Consider the following 20830-nt stretch of genomic DNA (forward strand, 5'->3'; position numbering starts at 1 on the left):
ACTGGGTTAAAAGTGGGTTTTTTTGTTGTTGTTTTGAGTAATAGAAAGCAGAATGAAAGTTATATATGCAAAAAAATGCAAATTGCAAAAAAATATTAAATGCAAGAAATTATTACTTTAAACTCTAATTTGAGTCCAAAATTTATGTGGAATACATGAAAAATTACACTCCGTGCCATCACAAAACCTCTTATTTCAGGAAAAAATAAGAACTATTAATCATTTGGTATAAGAGAGACAGAGTAAGATGTTGCATGTCGAAAGAAGAGCATTTCTCTCTGAATACAAACCGTCACCAGAGACACCATAGTTGGTAACTTTTTTTTTTTTCCCATTACAAACGACACAGTGGTTTCTTTTGTTATCTAACCGTACAAATGTACAGCATAAAGACGACTGTTGTATACATTTCAGCAGAGCATTGATCAAAAACAACTTCTGCTCTGGGGGCAATTAGTGAAACACAATTGAGCAAAAACACTTACTGCTTAGGGATGCTGTATATTAAAGCGAAACAAACTGTAAACTGGCACATTATCCATTTGTTTTTCACTCTGGTAATTGTCGGACACATGGGACAAAATTATACCTACTTGGCTACGATCATTTCAAACAGCAAGACTCCACTTCCCCTCACACGACACCCATGACAGCAGGTGGAAATAAAATAATAATCACATAACAATGGAAGTGTGAGCCTCGTCCCTGGAAAAGAGTATTTATAGCAGTGTAATGGTGCATTAGGCACCGTGTTCCCAAGAGACAAGGGGGCCTAGCTACAATTTGCAAAATGGGTGATGTGGGAGGTGGGAACAGTTAAAGCAGCCTCTTCTAACAACTGCTGCATGTCATTTAGCAACAGAGGAGCTGCTGCGCTGCCACACAGAATAACTCGCCATGCCTGTTTGAGAGAAGCAAACTGAGAGAGTAAGAGAGCAAAGTGCTTTTAAAAAAGGTAACAATACGGTGAGAGGGTAGGTGGGGGGTATCCTGCAACTTGACAGTGAACACATCTCACCAGAAGGCCTGAAGTGCTTTCTATCACAATGGAGAGTGTCCTTGGAGGGTTGTCTGAGACACATTTAGCTTTCATTCAGGTTATATTGCATATCTAAAAAGCGTGACGAATACAACAGTCATCAATGTGTCCAAAAAGCACGCAATTCTATTTACACTGCTGTACAACGGGTTTCTGTCAGTGGTGGGTAGTAACACGTTACATTTCAGCTGTTACATGTACTTGAGTCATTTTTCTTTTAACAAATTGTGCTTCTAAGAGTGGTTGGTTTACTTTTTATTCTTTCTCAGATACATTTCTTCTCTGTTACACTGGGGCACACGCTTCTCGTTACATTTACTGTTACATTTCTGTAAAAAATGTTTTCTTTTTTCTTTATATCATCCTATTTTCTTTTCTGCTCTTTTCATTTCGTGTGAGTTTGGGATGATTGGTGTCTGTAGGGTGCATTGAATACATGTGTAAATGCACATGTGTAACACATATATCTATATAAATACATACAATCGTTTCTTCCTTTTAATGAGAAAGAGAAAGAGAAAAAAGGAACCGAAGGAAAACAGCTGTGAAGAATTTAAAATTATATTCAACTGAGATCACACGAACGACAGCAATTGTCCAAAACTGAGCGAAAAGATAGCCTGTACACACACACACACACACACGCTATGCAGAATGCAGCTCAGCCGGAGCTGATTGCAGCCACAGTAAACAATGCATGTGATGCCACCAGACACACCAAAAGAATTTCAGAAAAGTCCCAGAAGCAACACTCCTCTCTGCTCCGTGACACAAAGTTTTCTTTTTGTTGTTTTGTTTGACAGCATGTATTTAGTCATTTCACTGGTTCTGGATATGACTCCATAATTTCTACTTAAGTGATCACACGAACGACGATCACTGTTGTTCATGTGATCTCAGGAGAATATAAATAAAACATTTTTACAGCTTTTTTTTCCTTCTTGTTTCCCTTTTTCACTTCCTCTCTGTAATGGCATGAGTCATTAGAATTCTCAAAAAGTAAACGTAGGCCTACTTTCATTTGAGTACCTGTTTTATGTTAATACATTTATATTCTTTACAATGGTAATCTTATTATCTTTAGGTTTCAGGCTGTCCAGCAAAACCTATTAGAGGATGTCTTCTTGGATTTTGGGGAAATTGTAATGGACATTTTTCATAATTTTCTAAAATGTATGGAAAAAATGATCAACTATTAAATCAAGAAGATAATCAACAGGTGAACCAATAACAAAAAAAATGTTTATTGTTTAACTGCAGCCTTAAAAATGAATAAATTGGACTTCAAAATAAATTCAAGTTTGTGTTTGGTATTTTTAATTTGCTTTTTAAAGGATTTTATTTAATTTGTAGCACTTTTTCTTTTCTTTTCTTTTTTTTTTCTTTTCTTTAACTAATTCTATGACAAATCATGTTAGACCTAGCCAAAATGCTTTTAAAACATACTCCATATTCTGCATACCGCACCACAAAAAAGTATTTTATGCAGCCCATATTGGCTGCATTATGTCACCACATAACCGTCTGAGAAAGCAACAAAAACACACAACCAACCGCTCATTTTCATTTTGGTAACATGTTTTCTGGAAACCAATTTTATTTGTTTTATCAGGCCTGGAGCGGTTACTGTAAAGCATATGGTCTTTTCAGTGAGGATACATCGTGGAAAACTGAGGGCCAACAAGTGCAAGTGTGTGTGTGCGCTATACTGTCCCTCTCTAGAGGTCATCTCACCCTTCAGCTCCACTTCTGCCCAGCTAGCAGCGGATAAACACAGACAATGGCGAATGATTTAAGTTCCCATCACCTCAATGTCACAGCCCAGTCTGCCACGGCCAGACTGCCTCGGTACCCTGCAGGTACAAATCTCTGCCTCACAAAGTGATTCAGAGGGGCTGAGCAGTGCTCTCGTGTCTGTCACATGTTTCACTCTCCTCCTCATCCACACTGCACACGCTACCATTAATAAGAGTTTGATCTCATTCTGCTGCCAAAGATGGAAAGATAATAATCAAGTCAGTTATAAGAAATTGAGGGGAGGGACATGTTTGGAGAAGCAATTTGTGATTGATTTTAATTTAATGAGGACGCCTCGTCGGTGCACACTCACACACACACATTTATGTATTCGTTGAACGACCCGAGTCAGAGCAGTCAGAGGAGACAGAATCGGCTCTGTGTTGAAGGCATAAACAACAGTTATTGACGTCACCCAAAATCAACAGGGCCAGGGCCTGAGAAAGACAGCCAGCCAATTTATATAACAATGTGAAAAAAGAGAGGGGCTTTGCGATGAGCACGACAGCTGTGCTTAATCACGGGAACTAAGCCAAGAGAGATGTGAAAGGACACAGAAGGCCTGAAAGAAGGTGAAGAAAGCTGGAGAGAGGAAGAGAAAGCTTGAGGGGAAAGAGGAAGATGGGATATAAGAGTGGAGAAAGGGAACAAAGTCTCAACTTTCAAACTCATATCTCAAACACTGAGAACCTGAAAAAGGGATGGAAGGTTTAAGAAGAGAAGGGCTGTTGCAGCGAGAGTTCATCCCGGTGAGCACAAAACTCTCCTGACAAAACACTCAAAATATGAAACATCAAAGCATCTCTTTTTGCATCACCACCACATTGAAAAGAGGGGTGCATTTGCCAGAGCCAAGACAGAGAAAGTGGGTTGTTGTTCCCCTTTTCTACCCTACTGCGCTTTCAACAACTTTTCTCATCTCTATTTCATTGGGAAGATCATCAATTCAATAAATGCTGCAGAGCAGAGACCCAAAATGTTTGCTGAAAAGCTTTTCAAAAGATCATTCCTCTTTGAAATCTTATATCAAGTTTCAAAATAATTTATTTTTTAGGAGAATATTCTCCACTATAAATCCTCCTGTGAAAAGACGTACACCAGACCCACTTTCCTTCAGTCCATGCTGTCCTCTAGACCCTGACCATTCATCAGAAGACATCACATGACGGACCCAAGCCATTCATCCAGAGCCCCACGGTCTCCTCTGCCCAACAGGATTTGTGATTCAATTTGACTGAGTGATGCCCCGGTCCCAGCGCTGCAACTGAGGCTACTGGGGGTTTGCTGGGAAAACTGAGGTGCAGGAAACAGGGACACACGGGAGAAGAATATTGTAACAGCAGAGCTACGACTCGTGTCGCACAGCCCGAGGAAGAGTCACATACTGTAGATATGTAGCCAGTTTATCACACCCAAGTGTGTTAGCAGATATAAGCACAAACTATACAGCACACTGAAAAAAAAATGTGTTGTTTGTTGGGAAGAGCAATAAAAGTAAAAGTAATTATGCTGAGGTGAAATAAAGATAAAGAACAACACATGAAGGCAAAAAATGACAGGCAAAAACAGAAAGTGGGTAAAAGTTACTATTACTTCATAAGCCCTTCACATCATCTCTGCCTCTCACTTTATCTCAGCAAGAAAGTAGCAAAAGCATGAAAGATTTAAAGAGAAGGCTTTTAGTTCAAACTAGATCCTGGCCAAACAAGGCACTCTCAGGCATAAAATAGAGAAGAGAGATACTGGTCTATCTTTGACAAACGGCAGCGGCATCACTGCAATACAGTGGTCACTTGACACTGTGATGAGGTCATCACCACATTTTATTTTTGAGCTGCTATAAAAAATATTCATTGAAAAGTCGCTCTGATGCAGTCAACCCGTCTGCAGTCACCACTCTGTAGCCTCGCTTAATGTCTTGCCCACAACACAAAATTAAAAAATTACAACCAAGAAAAAACCCCAAACTTACTAAACCAATATTGTGTACTTACAAAATTAACTAAAATTAACTTAGTTATGTCTTTGATTGTCATCAATTTGGTCAAAGTTGCCAACACAACAAGCAGGAGGAAGCATCAGTGCATGTTTATTAGGACTAGGATGTCTGTATAAGACTGTGAGTCAACTGCCTTCACAAAGTGTTTCTGTATTGAACTACATAAACCCACTCTAAAACCTAACTGAAACTAAACTGAACTGAAAAAAAAACACAACATAAAAATGTAAATATAACAATAAAAAAAATGATGATAACTCTGCAAGAGTGGGCTGCTGTGCCACAGAAGGCAAAGACGAAACTCGGCAGCTATTCCGGTCAGTGAGTGGACTCAGAGCTGTGCGTGGTTCATAATGCAGGAGATATTACTAAAGCTCTGATAAACATCACAGTCTCTTATACTGAAGTTGAAAAAGCAGACCAGGGTTCAGTTGTGCGATTGCAACAGTTGCAAAGAGGAGACGAGGGAGTAAGACTGTGCCTGGACACTGCAAGGGATGTGACCGGATTATCATCGTTTATAAAAATGCAGTGCTGACACAGACATTTTGAACACCAGGTGTATATAACCCGAGACCCAGGCCGCAGTGTCGTTCATACATGTCACTGATAACCCACAGAATTATACAGTGATGATGTGCACATGCATAACACTTTGTGCATGGGACACCAATTGCCAGCAGTGACACTGTTAAGTCCAATAAAACTAAGATTGTAGTTCTTTTGGAGGAGGGGTGGAGAACATTGATGATAAACAGCAAAACAGTGGTGCTCTGTTGGTTTTTCACTGCAGCAAGAAAAAATCCATACCATAACAGCGGTAGTTATAATCAGTTAGTATATACAGTATAATATCAGGATCAACTGGATAAAAAAATGTAACATCCAAACACACAGACAGTTACAGATGGTCACGAGCACCTCACATGCCTCAGGCCCAAAAAATCCATCTGATATGACTCTGTTGAGTCAGGGATTCAAGTTGGAATACAGTGCTGCTAGGTGCTGCACTCACTGCATCACCTTGTCCATGTGCAGCTTAGACACATTTAAAAATGTATAAGGGGTAAAGACATGCACTGCCTTAAAACAATATGATGGCCGTCCTGCAGATCTGCACTCTGTGTTCTGTTCAGAGAGCTCAGTGTTACTGCTGGCAACATTTGGTCCCAGATAGGTTGAGGTTGTTCATGATAAAAGCTTTCATCTTTACTGTCAAACTGACCTTGAATGAGGCACTTAGCGTCCAACTATTTAAATGAAATTGCTTATAATTATACTGTAGCTGTCACTGATTGGCACACAGCTCAGCAGCTCCCTGTATATGTGTCCAGTATTTGCATCATGTGTTCCTGCACAAGCCAAGTGCTGTAAATAACATGTTCTCTGTCACCTTATCTGGTGGAATAACAGTCGAATAAACAAATGAAAATGTTATGTAAAACATGTATTACGTGCTTACTTTTCAAAAAATGTCTGAGAAACAGAGTCGTGCATTAGAGTAATGCAGCAAGACTCATGCAGATGAACATTTTTTCATAGTATACATTCAAAGAACAAACACTCAAACACACACACTATACATAAACACATTATACGCATTAGAAACACACAAGAGAACCAGCCATGCGCTAAGCTTGGGTTGACAGAGTTCATTTGGAAGATGTAAAATATTTATGAGAGAAGACTCTGCAGGGGAGGTAGAAGAGATGAAAATAGTGAGGGAGCAATGGAGGCATAGCAAATAACGAGACGAATGAAACGATGACGAGCGGGCCCAACTGAAATGCCCTCTGTTACGGCTGAGCGGAAGAAATGCGAGCTAAATAAGTCATTGTCATTTCAAGTTCATTAGCTCACTGCGTGCCATCCCCTCCTGGGAGGAAGGAGAGAGGGGGAAAAGGTATGTTTATACAGTGACAAAATCCCCTGAGCTCATGAACAATGGAATATAAATTCATTATGAGATTTAGGTTGTACTTTTAATTTATATATTTCTCGAAACAAGAAAACTCTGCATTTCACTATTTTTTTACGACAAATCCTTCACTGTGGCCTTGCCAGTCATATAAACACAGCTTTGTGGAATTCAGTCAATTGCTACAATGCCTAAATGTGGAGCCATTTGCATCAAGAAGTGGTAAGTTACAAACCCATTTTATATGTTGAAACATTTCCTTGCTACTATTTGACTCTTCCTTTCTGTTATTCTTCTGTCTTTTCAAGTACAGATATGAAAAATGAGTACCAGCAACTTGCTTTTAACTGGTTCAAACTCCAGGTGCACGTGGACAAAATGATGCTACATAGCACTAGGGGTGTAAACTGTTAACCGACTAGTTACACATGTCGGTCTAATGGTTAATTTCGCTATGCTTTCAACTTACTGCACTACGCATCAGCCAGGTCTGGTGAGAACTAGCAACCAGCGCCGGCCGCTCAGTTGGCAAGCAAAGTAGTAATACTGTCCCAACCTGACAGCATTGCTCTCAAAACATTGTGGCTCCCCTGCTTTTCCCTCAGGTCGCCCCGATAAGTAAGAAGCTTATTTTTGGCCGCAAACCCCATTTAGCATTGTTGAATATCACTGTTAGCACCATCAGCAGTGTCAGCACGATAAGTGGTTCTAACATAGCTCAAGAGGGATTTGAGACTAAAAATGAAGCAGATTTCTCATTGTGGGTATCTCGGGGGAGACCAGAGGGTAGCCATCATGTGTCCCAGACCACGCTTTCCAGGTATTACCAGGTGTTACCAGCTGTATGACAGTGTGGCTAGCAAGCTCCCACCCAACCCTGGCAGTGCGCAGTGCAGGGTAGCCAAGGCTAACATACGACCGCTACAAAAACACCTTGGAGGCGCATCTGGAAAAATAGCTGGAAGCTCCTCTGGAGCACGGCTGCATGTGTGTGGCCAATAGTGACACTGATGAGCAGTGCAACTCCGTGCCTTGAGCTGAGAAGTTGAAAGTATTTTAACTTTTATGTGTGCCCAAAATCCGCCAGAAATTATTTCTTTTTCAAATTTTCTTAAAAATAAACTGGTTAGTTAAATGTGAACAAAAGTGACCAAAACTGACATCTCTACACAAGAAGTACAGATATCTAAGCTAGAGATGGTTTCCATAAACTTTCTCTAAAAAATGGGACACGCAAAAGAAATGGACTACAATTAATGAAAAGGGAGTGGAGGATGGAAAGTGGAAAGAAAAATATAAATAAATAAGGATTTAGGGAATAGAAAGCTAATCCTGTCCCTGTAAACAGGATGACAATTGACAATAATTACATATAAAAGCTCATAATTATGAGCTTTTTTGTGCCCCCCTCTTCTTATAAGGCCTTAGTAATCCTCTGGTCATTCCCACTCCTCCATCTTCAGACAGTCACTCTACCTCCAGATCTAAATAGCCGAGCGTGGTCAAGCTAAATAAGCAAACCACCATGAAGTACATGGGGCTTTCCTTCACCACAAATAACGTTTGAGAAATGATGTCACATAAAACCAGATCACACTATCTAATTACAGAAAAATGTGCTCAGAAAGCAGAAAATCTAACAGGAGATGAGAGTTGGAGTGGACGTTGGAGTGAACTCAGAGAGAACGGAAGAAAGCTGCTTCACCACAAACTGGGAGAGGGAGATATATAAAGAGGCTGCAGCACGCAGCTAGAACAACTCATTTGGGTATTCTGGTTGCTAGAAGAACTAATGTTATGGGGGACCAAGGATCTCTGCAGTTTAAGCCAATTATACAGTGGAGATCCCGAAAATGTACCGGATGGAGAGAGAGAGATGCAGCAGGATCACAGAGCACTAAAGCCAGGAAAAACTGTGCTTGCTCAGCCTCCAGGAAGCCAATAAAACAACACACAGATTTCACTGTAATTACATTCGAACTCAGAGCAAAGGAAGTTGGGGGGACGGTTAAAATGAGTGTGAGAAAGTGGATTCCCACAGGATTATTTTAAACGAAAACTAACAGGATGCTCCAGCATTTTAAATAATGTGCACAATTTTAAAAATGATCTTACTCTCATATATTTTTTTCTCCCAAATACCAGAAAACAAATGAGTCGCAAACAGTTAAGATTTTCTTAGATTTTCTATTTGTATTATTATAACATATGGCTTTAATGTTCTGGCTATAAAATGCGTGAGTAAAATTAGATTACAAAAATATGGAGTCGTAAAATTCACAGACAAGTACCAGAAACAAACTAGCAATGTTTTTGGAGAGCATCTGTGAGCATGCAGTAAATTTCACATGAAAAATAAATGAATTCACAACTTCCTCCACGGGAGCAGATAGGGGGAGAATTAGAGATAAAGCCTCAAAGGCAGAAACGACTTAGGGAGAGAGAAAGAGGGGAGGAAATAATTACGATAATGGAAACTAGTGTGAAACAGTTTATCTCGATGAGAGAAAACCTTCAGGAAATTATGAACGCCAAGTAACAATAAAGCAAAATAACTATTGTATGGAGCCACTTGCCTAGAGGAGCTAAAAACAAAATCCTCCAAAATGACCAATTTAAAAAGCCAAAGAGGGAACTGTCAGAGAGCGGCAGATTCGATAGAGATGAGGAGAAAGAGGCGACTGTTCTGCATCCCAAGTATGAAAACATGCATCTTTGGAAGAGATTAGGCAGAATAATGTTGACACCTCAGGGGAGAGGAGGGGAAACTGGAGACAAAGAAGATATTCACAAAGTCTTGAAACACCTGGGATATCTGCCTTACACCCACATCCAGTTACACATACGCTAACAGAAGGCTTGATAACTTGCAGTCCAGTTTTTGTACAGCTACTCCTGCACTGTTTTATTCTGCAGATGTGAGCTATAGTGTTTTTAATAAAAACCTATGTGCGGAAGAAAGGGCCACTGTTGAACAGAGCAGAACAGAAATGATTGCTTATCAAAGGGAAGTGTGTAGTTGAGGGATATGTGTACTACTGTGCCTGTGTGTCCTATCTTTATTAAATCTGTATTGTGTGTGCCAGGCGTCTGAGCAGCGAGGTGCTGGACACATTTCAGGCATTCAACAGTTAGACGGCACCTTCCTGATTTTATCATCTCTTCCAATCTTTTTATATACAGGCCAATCTCTCATCTTTTCAATTCCTATTTCCTCTTTTTTATATTTGAGAGATAGGAGCCTGAAGGCTGTCTCCGTCAGAGAATATCTATCTATTCTGGCAATTATATTGGGTATCGAGAACGAGATCAGAACTGGGGAAGCGCTCAAAAGTGTACCTCGGCTTCACAATAGATAGTGGTGGGCCAAAAAATTTAGCTGCCACACACAAATCATCGCAAACAATGGTAAATATGACAAAGTAGTTCAGAGTCGTAACGCCCCACAATCAGCTGATCCCAGATCCTCACCTGACATCAAAAGACCCAATCAAAGATGCGAGTGAAGGTGGAACCTCTCAGATGTTTTAAATTTCCAAGGGCTGTTATCAACAGTCATCAGCTGTCGACCAAAATCCCTCTTGATGACCTCGATCGACCGACAACCAATCAGAGCAAAGAAAAATGCAACATAATGTTGAGTAATGGACAAATGTGAACAGACTACAGCGTGCAGAGATGAGCTACGATGGTGTACCAACACTACGTCTGTAAACAAGTGCTGCAGTTTTTGCCATCAGAATCCGAAAAATGCCTCAACAGTGCTCCTCTTAATAAAACAAGGTTCATGCCAGCCGAAGTGTCCCTGGCACAGGGCAAAACTGACATTACTACGCATTTTGCTTAAAGCACAAATGCTCAGCAAGTTGTCAGTCATCGTTGTGAACACACGCTATATTTGATAAATGGTTCTCGTTGATCTGATCACCCGAGGTCTGATTTGGATGGACACGAGACATATGTGCCAGAGCAAATCAAACATGATCTTGCAGATTTGTCTGGTTTCCAGCATAAATAGATCCTATCCTATTAGCCGATTAATAGTTTGGACGACTGACAGGATGTTAGCCAACAACTATTTTGACAAGTAATCAATCATCAGTAGAGCAAAAATGACAAGATTCTCTTGAATAACGTTTTTTTTTTTTTGTAGCTTTTCTCTGCTTTGTATAAATATAAATTGAATATCTTTGGGATTTGTGCTTTGGTTGGACAAAGTAAGTGATCTGAAAAACCTTGGGCTCTGCAAAATGGTGATCAGACTTCCTGGTTCAGTTTTGAGACTGAGATTATTCAAAAGCAAGGCTGCAATTAACATTTACTTTAATTATAGATCAGCTTGTCACTAATTCTCTTGATTAATCGTTAGGTCTATAACATTTCAGAAAACAGTAAGATATTAGGGATGCACCGATCCAGTTCTGATATCGAAGATCAGGCCAATACAGACTAAAGTAGCTCTATCAGGTATCAGTGAGAGTGAGGTCAATCTGTTTAATTCCATCCTGTCTTTGGATCTGAGTACACATGTGCGTACTACGTCATGTGTCACCAGTGTGCTGATAAAACAAACAGCTGAGAGAGCTAACAACAAACATGTCACCGCTTTGGAGGTATTTCCCAAAACCTTTTACAGCTACCTGCAAAGCCAATGTTTTGAAGGGTGGGTTTTTATCAAGTTGCTGGTGCGCAATTTATTGCTTTAGTAAATAACAGTTTTGTAAACATATATCTATGATTTTTTTTGTGACATTTTGTTTTTTGAAGTTAACAATAAAATGGTTAAATGTTAGAAAAGCAATGTTCAGGCCTGAAGTTGCCTTACACATAGAAGAATAATCCCGCTCACTTCCACAAAGTGAGGCATACAGCGCATCGACTTAACACTGATGTTAGTTATCAATCAATTCCCAAAGCCCAGATTTCAGGTCTGAAAAAGTTTGATCTGTGTGTCCCTGTGAAAAATGCCATTTCAGTTTTCTAATCTCCATAATGATGTCTTCAAATGTCTTCTTTTGTCTGACCAACAGTCTAAAAATGGTCTCATTTGACAAAGACAATTTGAAAATCTTCACATTTGAGATGGTGAGCGATTCAACAACAAATAAATTGACAATAAAAATAATCATGATTTGAACTTCTGAATAAAACAAACAAAAAAAACTGAAAATATTTAAGCTTTTCTTTAATTTAGCTTCACAAAATACTCCATTATTTACAGGAAATGGCGATATGACAGACTGAATCTGCTAAAAATGTACCCATCCTTACATAATTCGAAATCAAGAGCTTGAATCAATAATCAGAATCCGAGTCAATAAAACCTACAAGCCGATATGTGGGTGTTTGTATGTCCTCTGGGCCTGCTGAATTTGTTGCCATAGTGCCATAGCCACAGGATTTCTCAACAAACACTCTGGTCCACAGCTGCAGACAGTGTGCATGTGTGTGCGTGCGTGCGTGTGTGTGTGTGTGTGTGTGTGTTGGTGTAGGGTGTGTCACCCTGTAAAATTCATACTGCGTGCCCTCACTTAATATTGTAGTGGGCGTCCTGGTTTGGGTCTATACCATCTGTCAAGCAGCAGGAGGGCAAGAGGAGAGGTAGCTGGAGCAGAATTGAAGCCACGCTGAGAGCTAAAGCCAGTTCCTTGTCACTCCAAATATTCACATACTCTACAGAAAGCGCAGCTGGAGGGGACATGAGCCACAACAGCTTGCCATGGTACACGTATGCATTTACATAACTGACGAAAGGGCGACACAAAAAAGCCAGCAATCACTCGCACACAATGACAGCAAATGGAAAGGAAACGGTTTAATAACATTCTCACTACGGCTTTAGAAGTCATGCAGAGTCCACATACACACGCACACACACACACATCTGTGACACAAACACACACACAAATGAGTGCTCCCTCATTTACTGGGGCACATGCACACACATCTGCAACCACACACACGAGAGACAGTGAAGGGGCTTGCTGTGATGAGGGAATAATTCTCCTTTTGACACAACCAATTCCTCTGAAGACAAAAGAGGAGTCATACACCAACACACTGCAGCCCTCAGTGGAACAACAACCATGCCCTCCCTGCCACCACCATACACACACACACACACACACACGCCTGTTGCAGTGACACTGCAAACCCCTGTGGTGACATAAAAAGACTGGCCTATGCTGTCATCTGTGTGTCTCTCGGTGTGTGTGCTTGCCAAGGGAAGGCTGTACGTGTGAACTCTCACATTAGACGAGTGACAGGGAACAAAAGACACGAGAACCGCAAGAAGAGAGAGAAGAGAGGAGTGGCAGCAGCTGAAGTGCATGCTGGTCCGAGAAGAGGCAGCTGACACTTGTCAAGATGGTGTATTATTTTCTAAAAAGCAGTCTTTCTTGGAACTCAATTTCCTACCTTTTACACATTGACGTAAATTGCTGTTGTTTTTGAAAGATAGAACATTTGTCTTTCTGTCCAAAAATGAATAAATGTAATTACCTGACTACTCTCTTTACTTGTGCTTTTAAAGGAAAGAGGATTGTTCAATTTTAGTCTGACGTTGAATTATTTGCCCAAAAAATGATTCAGATTAAAGCGACTACGATTGTGCTTTACTTGAAAAAGTGGTCAGTGTGGAACCTGTGATAAAGGTTTATCCATCTTTGTTCGTGAGTTCAGAGCCATTAAAAATGTTTGGACAGACTGTCCTCCAGATTTCCATGTTTCTAACAGGCCCAAGACTCAAAACAATCATGTCAGGAAATGCAGCACAGAGTTTTTAAAAGGAGTGATTTGGTTTCAACCATTTTTAACTTCATCTTTCCTCCTTAAGTTGTGTTATTTTTTCCTACATATAGCCCATCATAGGGCGGAGCGGGGACTAGCAAAACCAAGCAGACCAGGGCAGCCCAAGTCACAGTCAGCAGTCCATCAGCCCTCTTTTCTCTCTCTCTCTCTCTCTCTCTCTCTCTCTCTTTCTCTCTCTCTCTCTCTCTCTCTCCATGGTGAACATCAAACATACTGTGGTCTGTTTCATGCTCCCTGCAGCCCATTATGGCTTAATGCTTCAAGAGGCTTCTTACTGACTTCAGCATTTTAACAACTCCAGCATATTCAGTTGGTAGGAAAACACACGTACACAAAGACTTGTGCACGCTCGCAAACACACATAGAGATACGCAATAACAGGCACAGACAGGAGCCCAGATGCAGGGATTCACACACTTTAAACTGCAGCAGAGTTATGAGCCTGCACACTGAGATACAGAAACAACTGTTGCTTTTGCTTTAATCCGTCTGTAGAGGAAGACCAACAGATGCACGGGGGCTTTATGCTGACGTTAACCTTCAAATAAACCTTGGCCCTCTTATCTCTAAGTCAGTTAATGAGTTCAATTCACAAGGCGGCAATATGTAATTCAGTGCGATCAATTAGTTATCCACCATATGGAGAATATAAGAACACCACATCAGCGGGGATATTAATGGGATGGAGATAAAGCCACTGTCCAGAGCGGCCACAATGACAACACTGCAAGCTTATCGCAACACACACACAGTATTTACTATTTATGGTTATGTTTGGTCTGTCCCTTTATCTGTCTATAGCCCTTTTCAAAAATGGAATACTTAACAGTGCTGGCTTTATGTGTTTAAGTAATGCCTTTTTGTCAGTCGGGTATATGGTAAGTGTGTAATTTGAAAATGCTGTTATGGCTTTTCTGAATATGCATTTAATCGTCCATGCAGCTGGCATGAATGAAAATGTCTGTCTTTCACTTACAACTTTTACTGTTTTGAGGAACAAAACAATTGTTTTCTTTCTGCATAACAAATGATAACCAGAAAAGTGCACTCAGTAGATTGCAGATCTCCACCAGGCAGCCGTATTACGGCTGTGGCACGGCCGCCGGGGCTGATCACAGCCACTTTATGCAATTCACAAGGCGCAGCTGCGCCCGGTGCCATTATCCCACCTGCTAACTAACAGTCAAAATGGCAAAAAGATAGCAAACAGGGATTTCTTTTTCATTGCATATTGTGCCTAACTTTAGTGGCTCATGCGTATTTGGTATGGAATCAATACGCAGATGTTCTAGTTTAAAATGAGACCAAACTTTTCTTCGGATGCCAGCTTTAGAACCACAACAAATGCCAAAATGTGCCGCAGGACATACTAGGTAGGTACAGCTTGTTGTGTTTAGACAAGCCAATAACAGAAATGCCTTTTGCTCTTTGCCATGCCATGTAATTTGGCAGTTAAAAGAGAGTCCGTAGTCAATGATGCAAAAAAAACAGGTTTTTCAACAATAGCAAATCACTGAAACCCAGCACACAAAATATTAGGCTGATTGGTCCAGTTGTTCGCGAGATTAGCTGCGGACAGACAGACGGAGAGACAGAACACATGATGCCTGGTGGAGATAGTCAAGTGACATATTTACTGCAGCACTCTTAATAAGGCAGATATAAGAAAGTTTTTTTTTTCTTTTTGCATTGCAGTTTGTATTATTCTGGTGTGGCAGGTACAATAATGTGCTAGTTAGGAAACTAAGAAACTAACAATTTAGCTCAGTAACACTATCAGCAGTGCAATGTCAGTACTAAACAGTTACCAAATAATTGATGACACTGTGAACATATCTTTATAATCCTTACAGTCGTGAGAGTGCATTGCTGTGGGGATACAAATGAGGTGCCACCAAATGTCAAGCTGCCTCACAGAGGGGCCGACAGAGACACTGGAGGGTCTTAAGCTAACAGCAACTGGTGGTAGATATAGAGATACTACACGGAGATTAACAGCTTTAATACATACAACACTGTACTTGGACTTTACTCTGTAACATGAAAACTCAAGTAGACGGGCCAGTTGGACTGCAGATAATGCAGAGATCTGTATACATATTCATATGACTCCTTCATATATTTTGCTGTTTTGTTGTTGCAGCCTCTCCCTGGCTGGCCAGATTTATTTTATTCTGGCAGTGGACTCCTATCTGCATTTAACCTCTGGCTGGAAAATGGTGTAGGGGGCAGCAAATACACAAGCAGCCATTATCTTATCATTACCCTCAGTCAAGGAGGTGAGGTAGTCGCCCGAGGAGATCTCCTACCCAGCGTGTGAAAACTCATGCTCTGTTGTAGCTACAATGCTGCTATTATGCATTTCAAGACTTATACCCAAATTCACAGTCAAGCTGCTGAGTTCAAAACATTCCCATACTTTTTTCGCTGTGGGCTGCCATACTGATCAGCCCATATTTCCAGCCACAAGCCGGTCTTTAGTCGACAACAGTTCCTAGCAAGCCTGGTGAGCAGCAATCCCACTGTATCATTAGCCAAACACTGGTTAGAGATGACACTTCAGAGCAGTGAGCCACTCGCAGTCGGCCTGTAGCAACCAGCAATCAACAACAACACAAATACAGCATGGGAAAAGCCAACGCCATACCAAAGTGTAACCAGCCTTCCTGCAGATGTCTCATGCAGCTCGTCTCTTTGTTTGGGCTTATATGTCATTGAGCATCTAACACTCATTGGCTGCCAGCTGCTTTCAAAGAGCGCCTGGCGCCTCTCGCTTTAAGAGCCGATGAGAGAGAGAAACAGAGAGATGAAGAATGTCATCCCCTGAAAGACAAAAAGATAAGTCATCAGGACTGTAATGATGGGGTGGGACAAGGAGGGGGCAGTGCGGGGAGGAGACAGATGAGCCTCATAAAAATCAATCACCCATTTTTGGTAAATACCAGCCCAAAAAAAAAAAAAAAAAAACAGTTTCCAAAACTGATTACACTCGGCAGAGTTAAACTAGTATCATCACAGTCATTTTGATTGCTTGCGAGCCCTCGCTTTTCATTTCTGCTCAACTGATGCTTATATCATGGTCCAGTAAACTCTGCTTCAGCACAATAACAAACAGCTCACCCTTAACTCAATAGCTTTCTTCCGCGTGGCTTTTCCTCTAGGGCAAATTACTTAAGAACAGGGGGACTATCCAAGTTGTTATATGAGGCGTATCAATGTGAAAGCAATATCTAGGAATCTTCTTTCACCGCTGACTGGGCATAATCAAACAGCGACTTGGATATGGGTGTGTTGTTGTTTTTGTTTTTTTTTAAACACACACATTCAGAAAAGAACCTAATTCAAACAAAAAAGCAATGGTATAAAAGTGGGAAGAATATCTTTAAAAACCCAACTAATTAAAAAGAAATCTCATTAACATGGGAGCACTAATAACTTTTTGAAGGGCGTATTATTTGCAGACTTCGTTGCGACTTTATCTGCAAGTGGTTCCATCTTTCATTACAAGTTTGTGCATATGTGATGAATGAAGAAGAACTTCAGAAGTAAATTTTGTACTTTGAGAGTCAAGGAATTTAATCTCATATATTTTGCATCAAAGTATTTGAAAGTGCTGCGATTGGACATCGTTTTTAGAGTTGGGATGCAGCCGCCTGTCATCATCCTCCCAGTCTGACTCAGGGTGATGTACTCAGCATGTGACCTTGAGTCAGGCCCGGCCAATACATTACGTTGATCAAGCTCTGGTGCCACAGCAGGAAATATCCTTCTTTAGATGTCAGGGATCATGCACGGCATCCAGGTGGCTCATAATTTGGAGGCATAAATTAAAGCTTTCATATTTTACTCAGGTGTTTAATATGCCAGACTGGAGCAGATGAGCGGTTATTTATGCTTGAGAGCCAAGAGACGGGGGACACAAGGAGAAATATTGTCAAAGCCAAATCGCCACTATCTCTCTTTCTGTCCCACATCTATCCACTTCTGCATCTCTCCTTTTCTCCCTCAGTTCTCTATCCATCTTGCCTTGGCACTCAGTGTCTGTCTCACTCCCTTATTTTCTCTCTTACTAAAAATGCATTGACCCCAGACTTAAGTAAGCTCCACATCATTGATCGAAACAAGAGGGATAGGTGGTGTCATGACAAGACAGATTTTATCTTTAAAGCGTTATAGATTACAGACATTTGGAAGAAAAGGGGATTTTCTAAGGCACCGGGGCTGGCGTTAATTCTGTCAAATGATTTATTCAGTATGGTCAATCAATTAAATTAGAAGTGTCCAGTTACTACTTGGCCCTCATTACCTTATGATGTATGGCGTGATGACATGAGCTAACAGTTTCATCACATTACTGCCCCACCCTCAAATCTTATAATCTCTCCTATCCTGTCAGTGCAATCACTGGGAAAGATCTACTGTGTGTCTTTGCATCGGATATCGTGTTCCACTCTTAATGCTCCATTTATGCATCTTAGTGGCAGCTCTGTATAGTTAGAAACCCGAGTGATATCACAGGGAAACACCTAAAATCTGTAGGGCGAAAAGTAAAACCCACAGCACGTTATATACGTTCTATTTCTGTCACAGCACAATGCTCTTTCTGCAGCCGTGCTGTGCGAGAGCCCATATGCTATCAGAAAATAGAGCAGTTTCTACTTTAGGAGTGGGTGACCTTTAGGTGAATACTGCAGAAAGTCACCCTTGTATGTCTCAGTGCCAATCAGCCTGTGCTAATGGACAAACATCTCTGTCTTCACGGGGAGGGGGGGGGGCACTCTGTGGAAAATGAATTGAACAACACAGAGAAGGTGACTGACGCAGAGTCTGGAGGGTCTCTTCGAGGAAAGGGTTTGTTATCAGATTGGGAGGGACTGTTGTGGTGTTACAGTAAGAATCATTGCGCACATCCACACTTATTTCCTCTAGATAACTTCAGATATTATACCTTCTGCACTTAACTTCTGAATAAAAACTCTCCACATTTACTGATTAGGCAGTTTGGAGACAATAAATCAAAAAGTATGCAACCTCAGAATTTATATCTATTTCCTTTTATTCCGTGCACAGAAAAGTGGTTGTCTAAGCATGCATGGTCACAGTCTCCTGTCTTGTCCATGCATGTATGACACTGTAACTGTAGAACCTGAAATTGCAGTAAAGTGTGTGTGTGTGTGTGTGTGTGTGTGTGCGTGTGTGCTCGTGTGTGAAAGCGTTGCACTGAATTCCAGAGGAGGCACACGTGTAATCATCTGAACTGCAGAGGGGCTTGTGACTGTCTGACATCAGACCATGAATGACACAGTGAACAACATCATATTTGTGTGGTTACAGCACATGGTCAAGTGACTGTCTGGTTATCTGTAAGGATGAATTCCTCATATACAGACCTGATATAGCTTAAAGGAGAGGAAAGATGAGGGAGTGTCTTTATGAGTACCAGCTTAGTTCAGGGTGAAGGGAAACTAGGAAACAAGAACAAAAACAGAGGTGCTGATCCTGCTTCTCTGTTTCTGAAAATGTCAAGTGTGTGTGAGAATTTGAAGGGACATCCTCTTAATTCTGATCAGGGATCAAACACAGAGATTGTGTGCGACATGTCTGTAACGTCTTGATATCTTGTTCAAAGTAGTGTTTCATCTTGAGAAACAGCCGAGAGCTAGAGCTCCTCTGCTTTACCACGTGACTAAAATGAGTGTGACTACAGGTTTATAAAGGTACAAAGATAGAAACAGGGTTTGCTCATTCTCACAACAAAACAAAGTACACTCTTTTAAGCTTGTGGTTAACATGCCGTTTTTTTTAAGTTGCAGTTCCCTGTGTGCCAACAGCATTGTGTGCAGTTTGTGACCCAATGCACACAATCGTTCATTTTCAGGATCATTCATTTCTACAGCATAGGTCACAAATACACACCAGCACTTACACAATAAATGCTGCTACTGCAGGTGCAACTTTGGCCCCAAAATAGACTAACATTCCTCGGGGGACTTGCAGAGGGATTATGGTTCTCAGTGGCAATGAGTTTATAGCAACTGTATGGGGGTTGACAGTGTGCTGAACATTTTATGGCACGGTTTAAATCAAAATGTGCTGTATTTGGACAGGTAGATGATCCTGAAAGTGTGTCTGAACACACAGAGAGAGTGCACACGACATGAGGGAAGCAGACTTTGGTCAAGCTGTCATTTCAAAAGGAGCTTACCTGATATTTCAGACTGGGGGACACCATCCAGAGTGAATCCTTTCCCGCTATAAAACTGCCTGATATCCGAACAACTCCGGGCTTTGCTGGTCCCTTTGTCCCCATAGGCTGGTGCCGTTAGAGAGCACACTGCCAAAGCCGCTATGATGAAGGAATCCATCCCTGTCGGCTGCTGCGCGTGGACTTAGTCAAGTGCAAATCCGACCAAGAGGCGAAGCTTTGAGTCCTGAACGGAGCAGGAGACTCCCAGCGAGTGGCCGCGTGTCAAACGGGGCTACTAAGTGCTGCTGTGCGTAAAATATCCTCCACCTTCCTGAAGCCCCGCTGCCCTTTCAGTGCGTCTGCTCTCCGCGCACTGCTGCACGGCAGAGGAGCGACTCTTCACAGCGCAGAGGTCCCGTCTCTTCCCTCTCCTAGGGGCCGATGTGGACTGGGCAGATTTATTCTTTTTTTCCTCAGACAATTGAATCTTCTCACGTTGTGCCCGGGATGACTCCCCTATCTCGTGTATCCAGTTTTTTTTTTTTCCCTTCTTCTTCTTTTTGGATCACCTAGAGGGAGAGGGAAAAGCAAGAGAGATGAAAGAATTAGGTTACGCGTTTACAGCTGTAATAATTTAGGTCGTGTCAGAAAATAGCACTGTTTTGCGCTGACGCTGTGCAGCCAGGTTTTGTCGCCGCACGCCTACCGGCTATGACGGCCCGGAGGGATCTGAGTAAGGAGGTGCGCACAGTCAGGCAGCAGCTACCGCAGCTCGCTCCCGGCTCAGGATATTGTGAACGATGCTATGCCAGCGCTGCCACTGTGAGGAATGAGGAGGAGGCGGGAGGGACAGGGAGGGAGAGGCAGACAGAGAGACAGGGAGAGAGAGTTTCGCGTTCCTCCTCATTCTGTGTCATCTAAATATTATTTTTAGACATGTTTCACTAACAGGTTTGGGTTCAGTTCTGGGAACATCTGTTATTTTCATTTAAAATCAGGATCGTATACGCTGTATACTCACAAGCTGATCTTACTGTTGTAGATCTAGAAAACCGATTGCCTTGATAAAGGCAAGTAAAT

At 41.4% G+C, this 20830-nt stretch overlaps 1 protein-coding gene across 1 annotated transcript in view; it reads right to left on the reverse strand.

Moving 5' to 3' along the window:
- Positions 1-20576, reverse strand: part of gpc1b (glypican 1b) — an 84309-nt gene extending 63733 nt beyond the window's left edge. Inside the window, exons 1-2 of the mRNA XM_042497184.2 lie at positions 20457-20576; positions 19769-20319 (exon numbers count right to left, since the gene is read on the reverse strand). Of these exons, the coding sequence (XP_042353118.1) occupies positions 19769-19928 (160 nt within the window). The 5' untranslated portion in view covers positions 19929-20319; positions 20457-20576. The remainder of the gene's footprint in view (positions 1-19768; positions 20320-20456) is intronic.
- Positions 20577-20830: the final 254 nt, after the last annotated feature.

Source organism: Plectropomus leopardus, chromosome 12 (assembly GCF_026936395.1).
Source record: "Plectropomus leopardus strain MGB_pleo_1.0 chromosome 12, ASM2693639v1, whole genome shotgun sequence".
Taxonomy (NCBI): Eukaryota; Metazoa; Chordata; class Actinopteri; order Perciformes; family Serranidae; genus Plectropomus; species Plectropomus leopardus.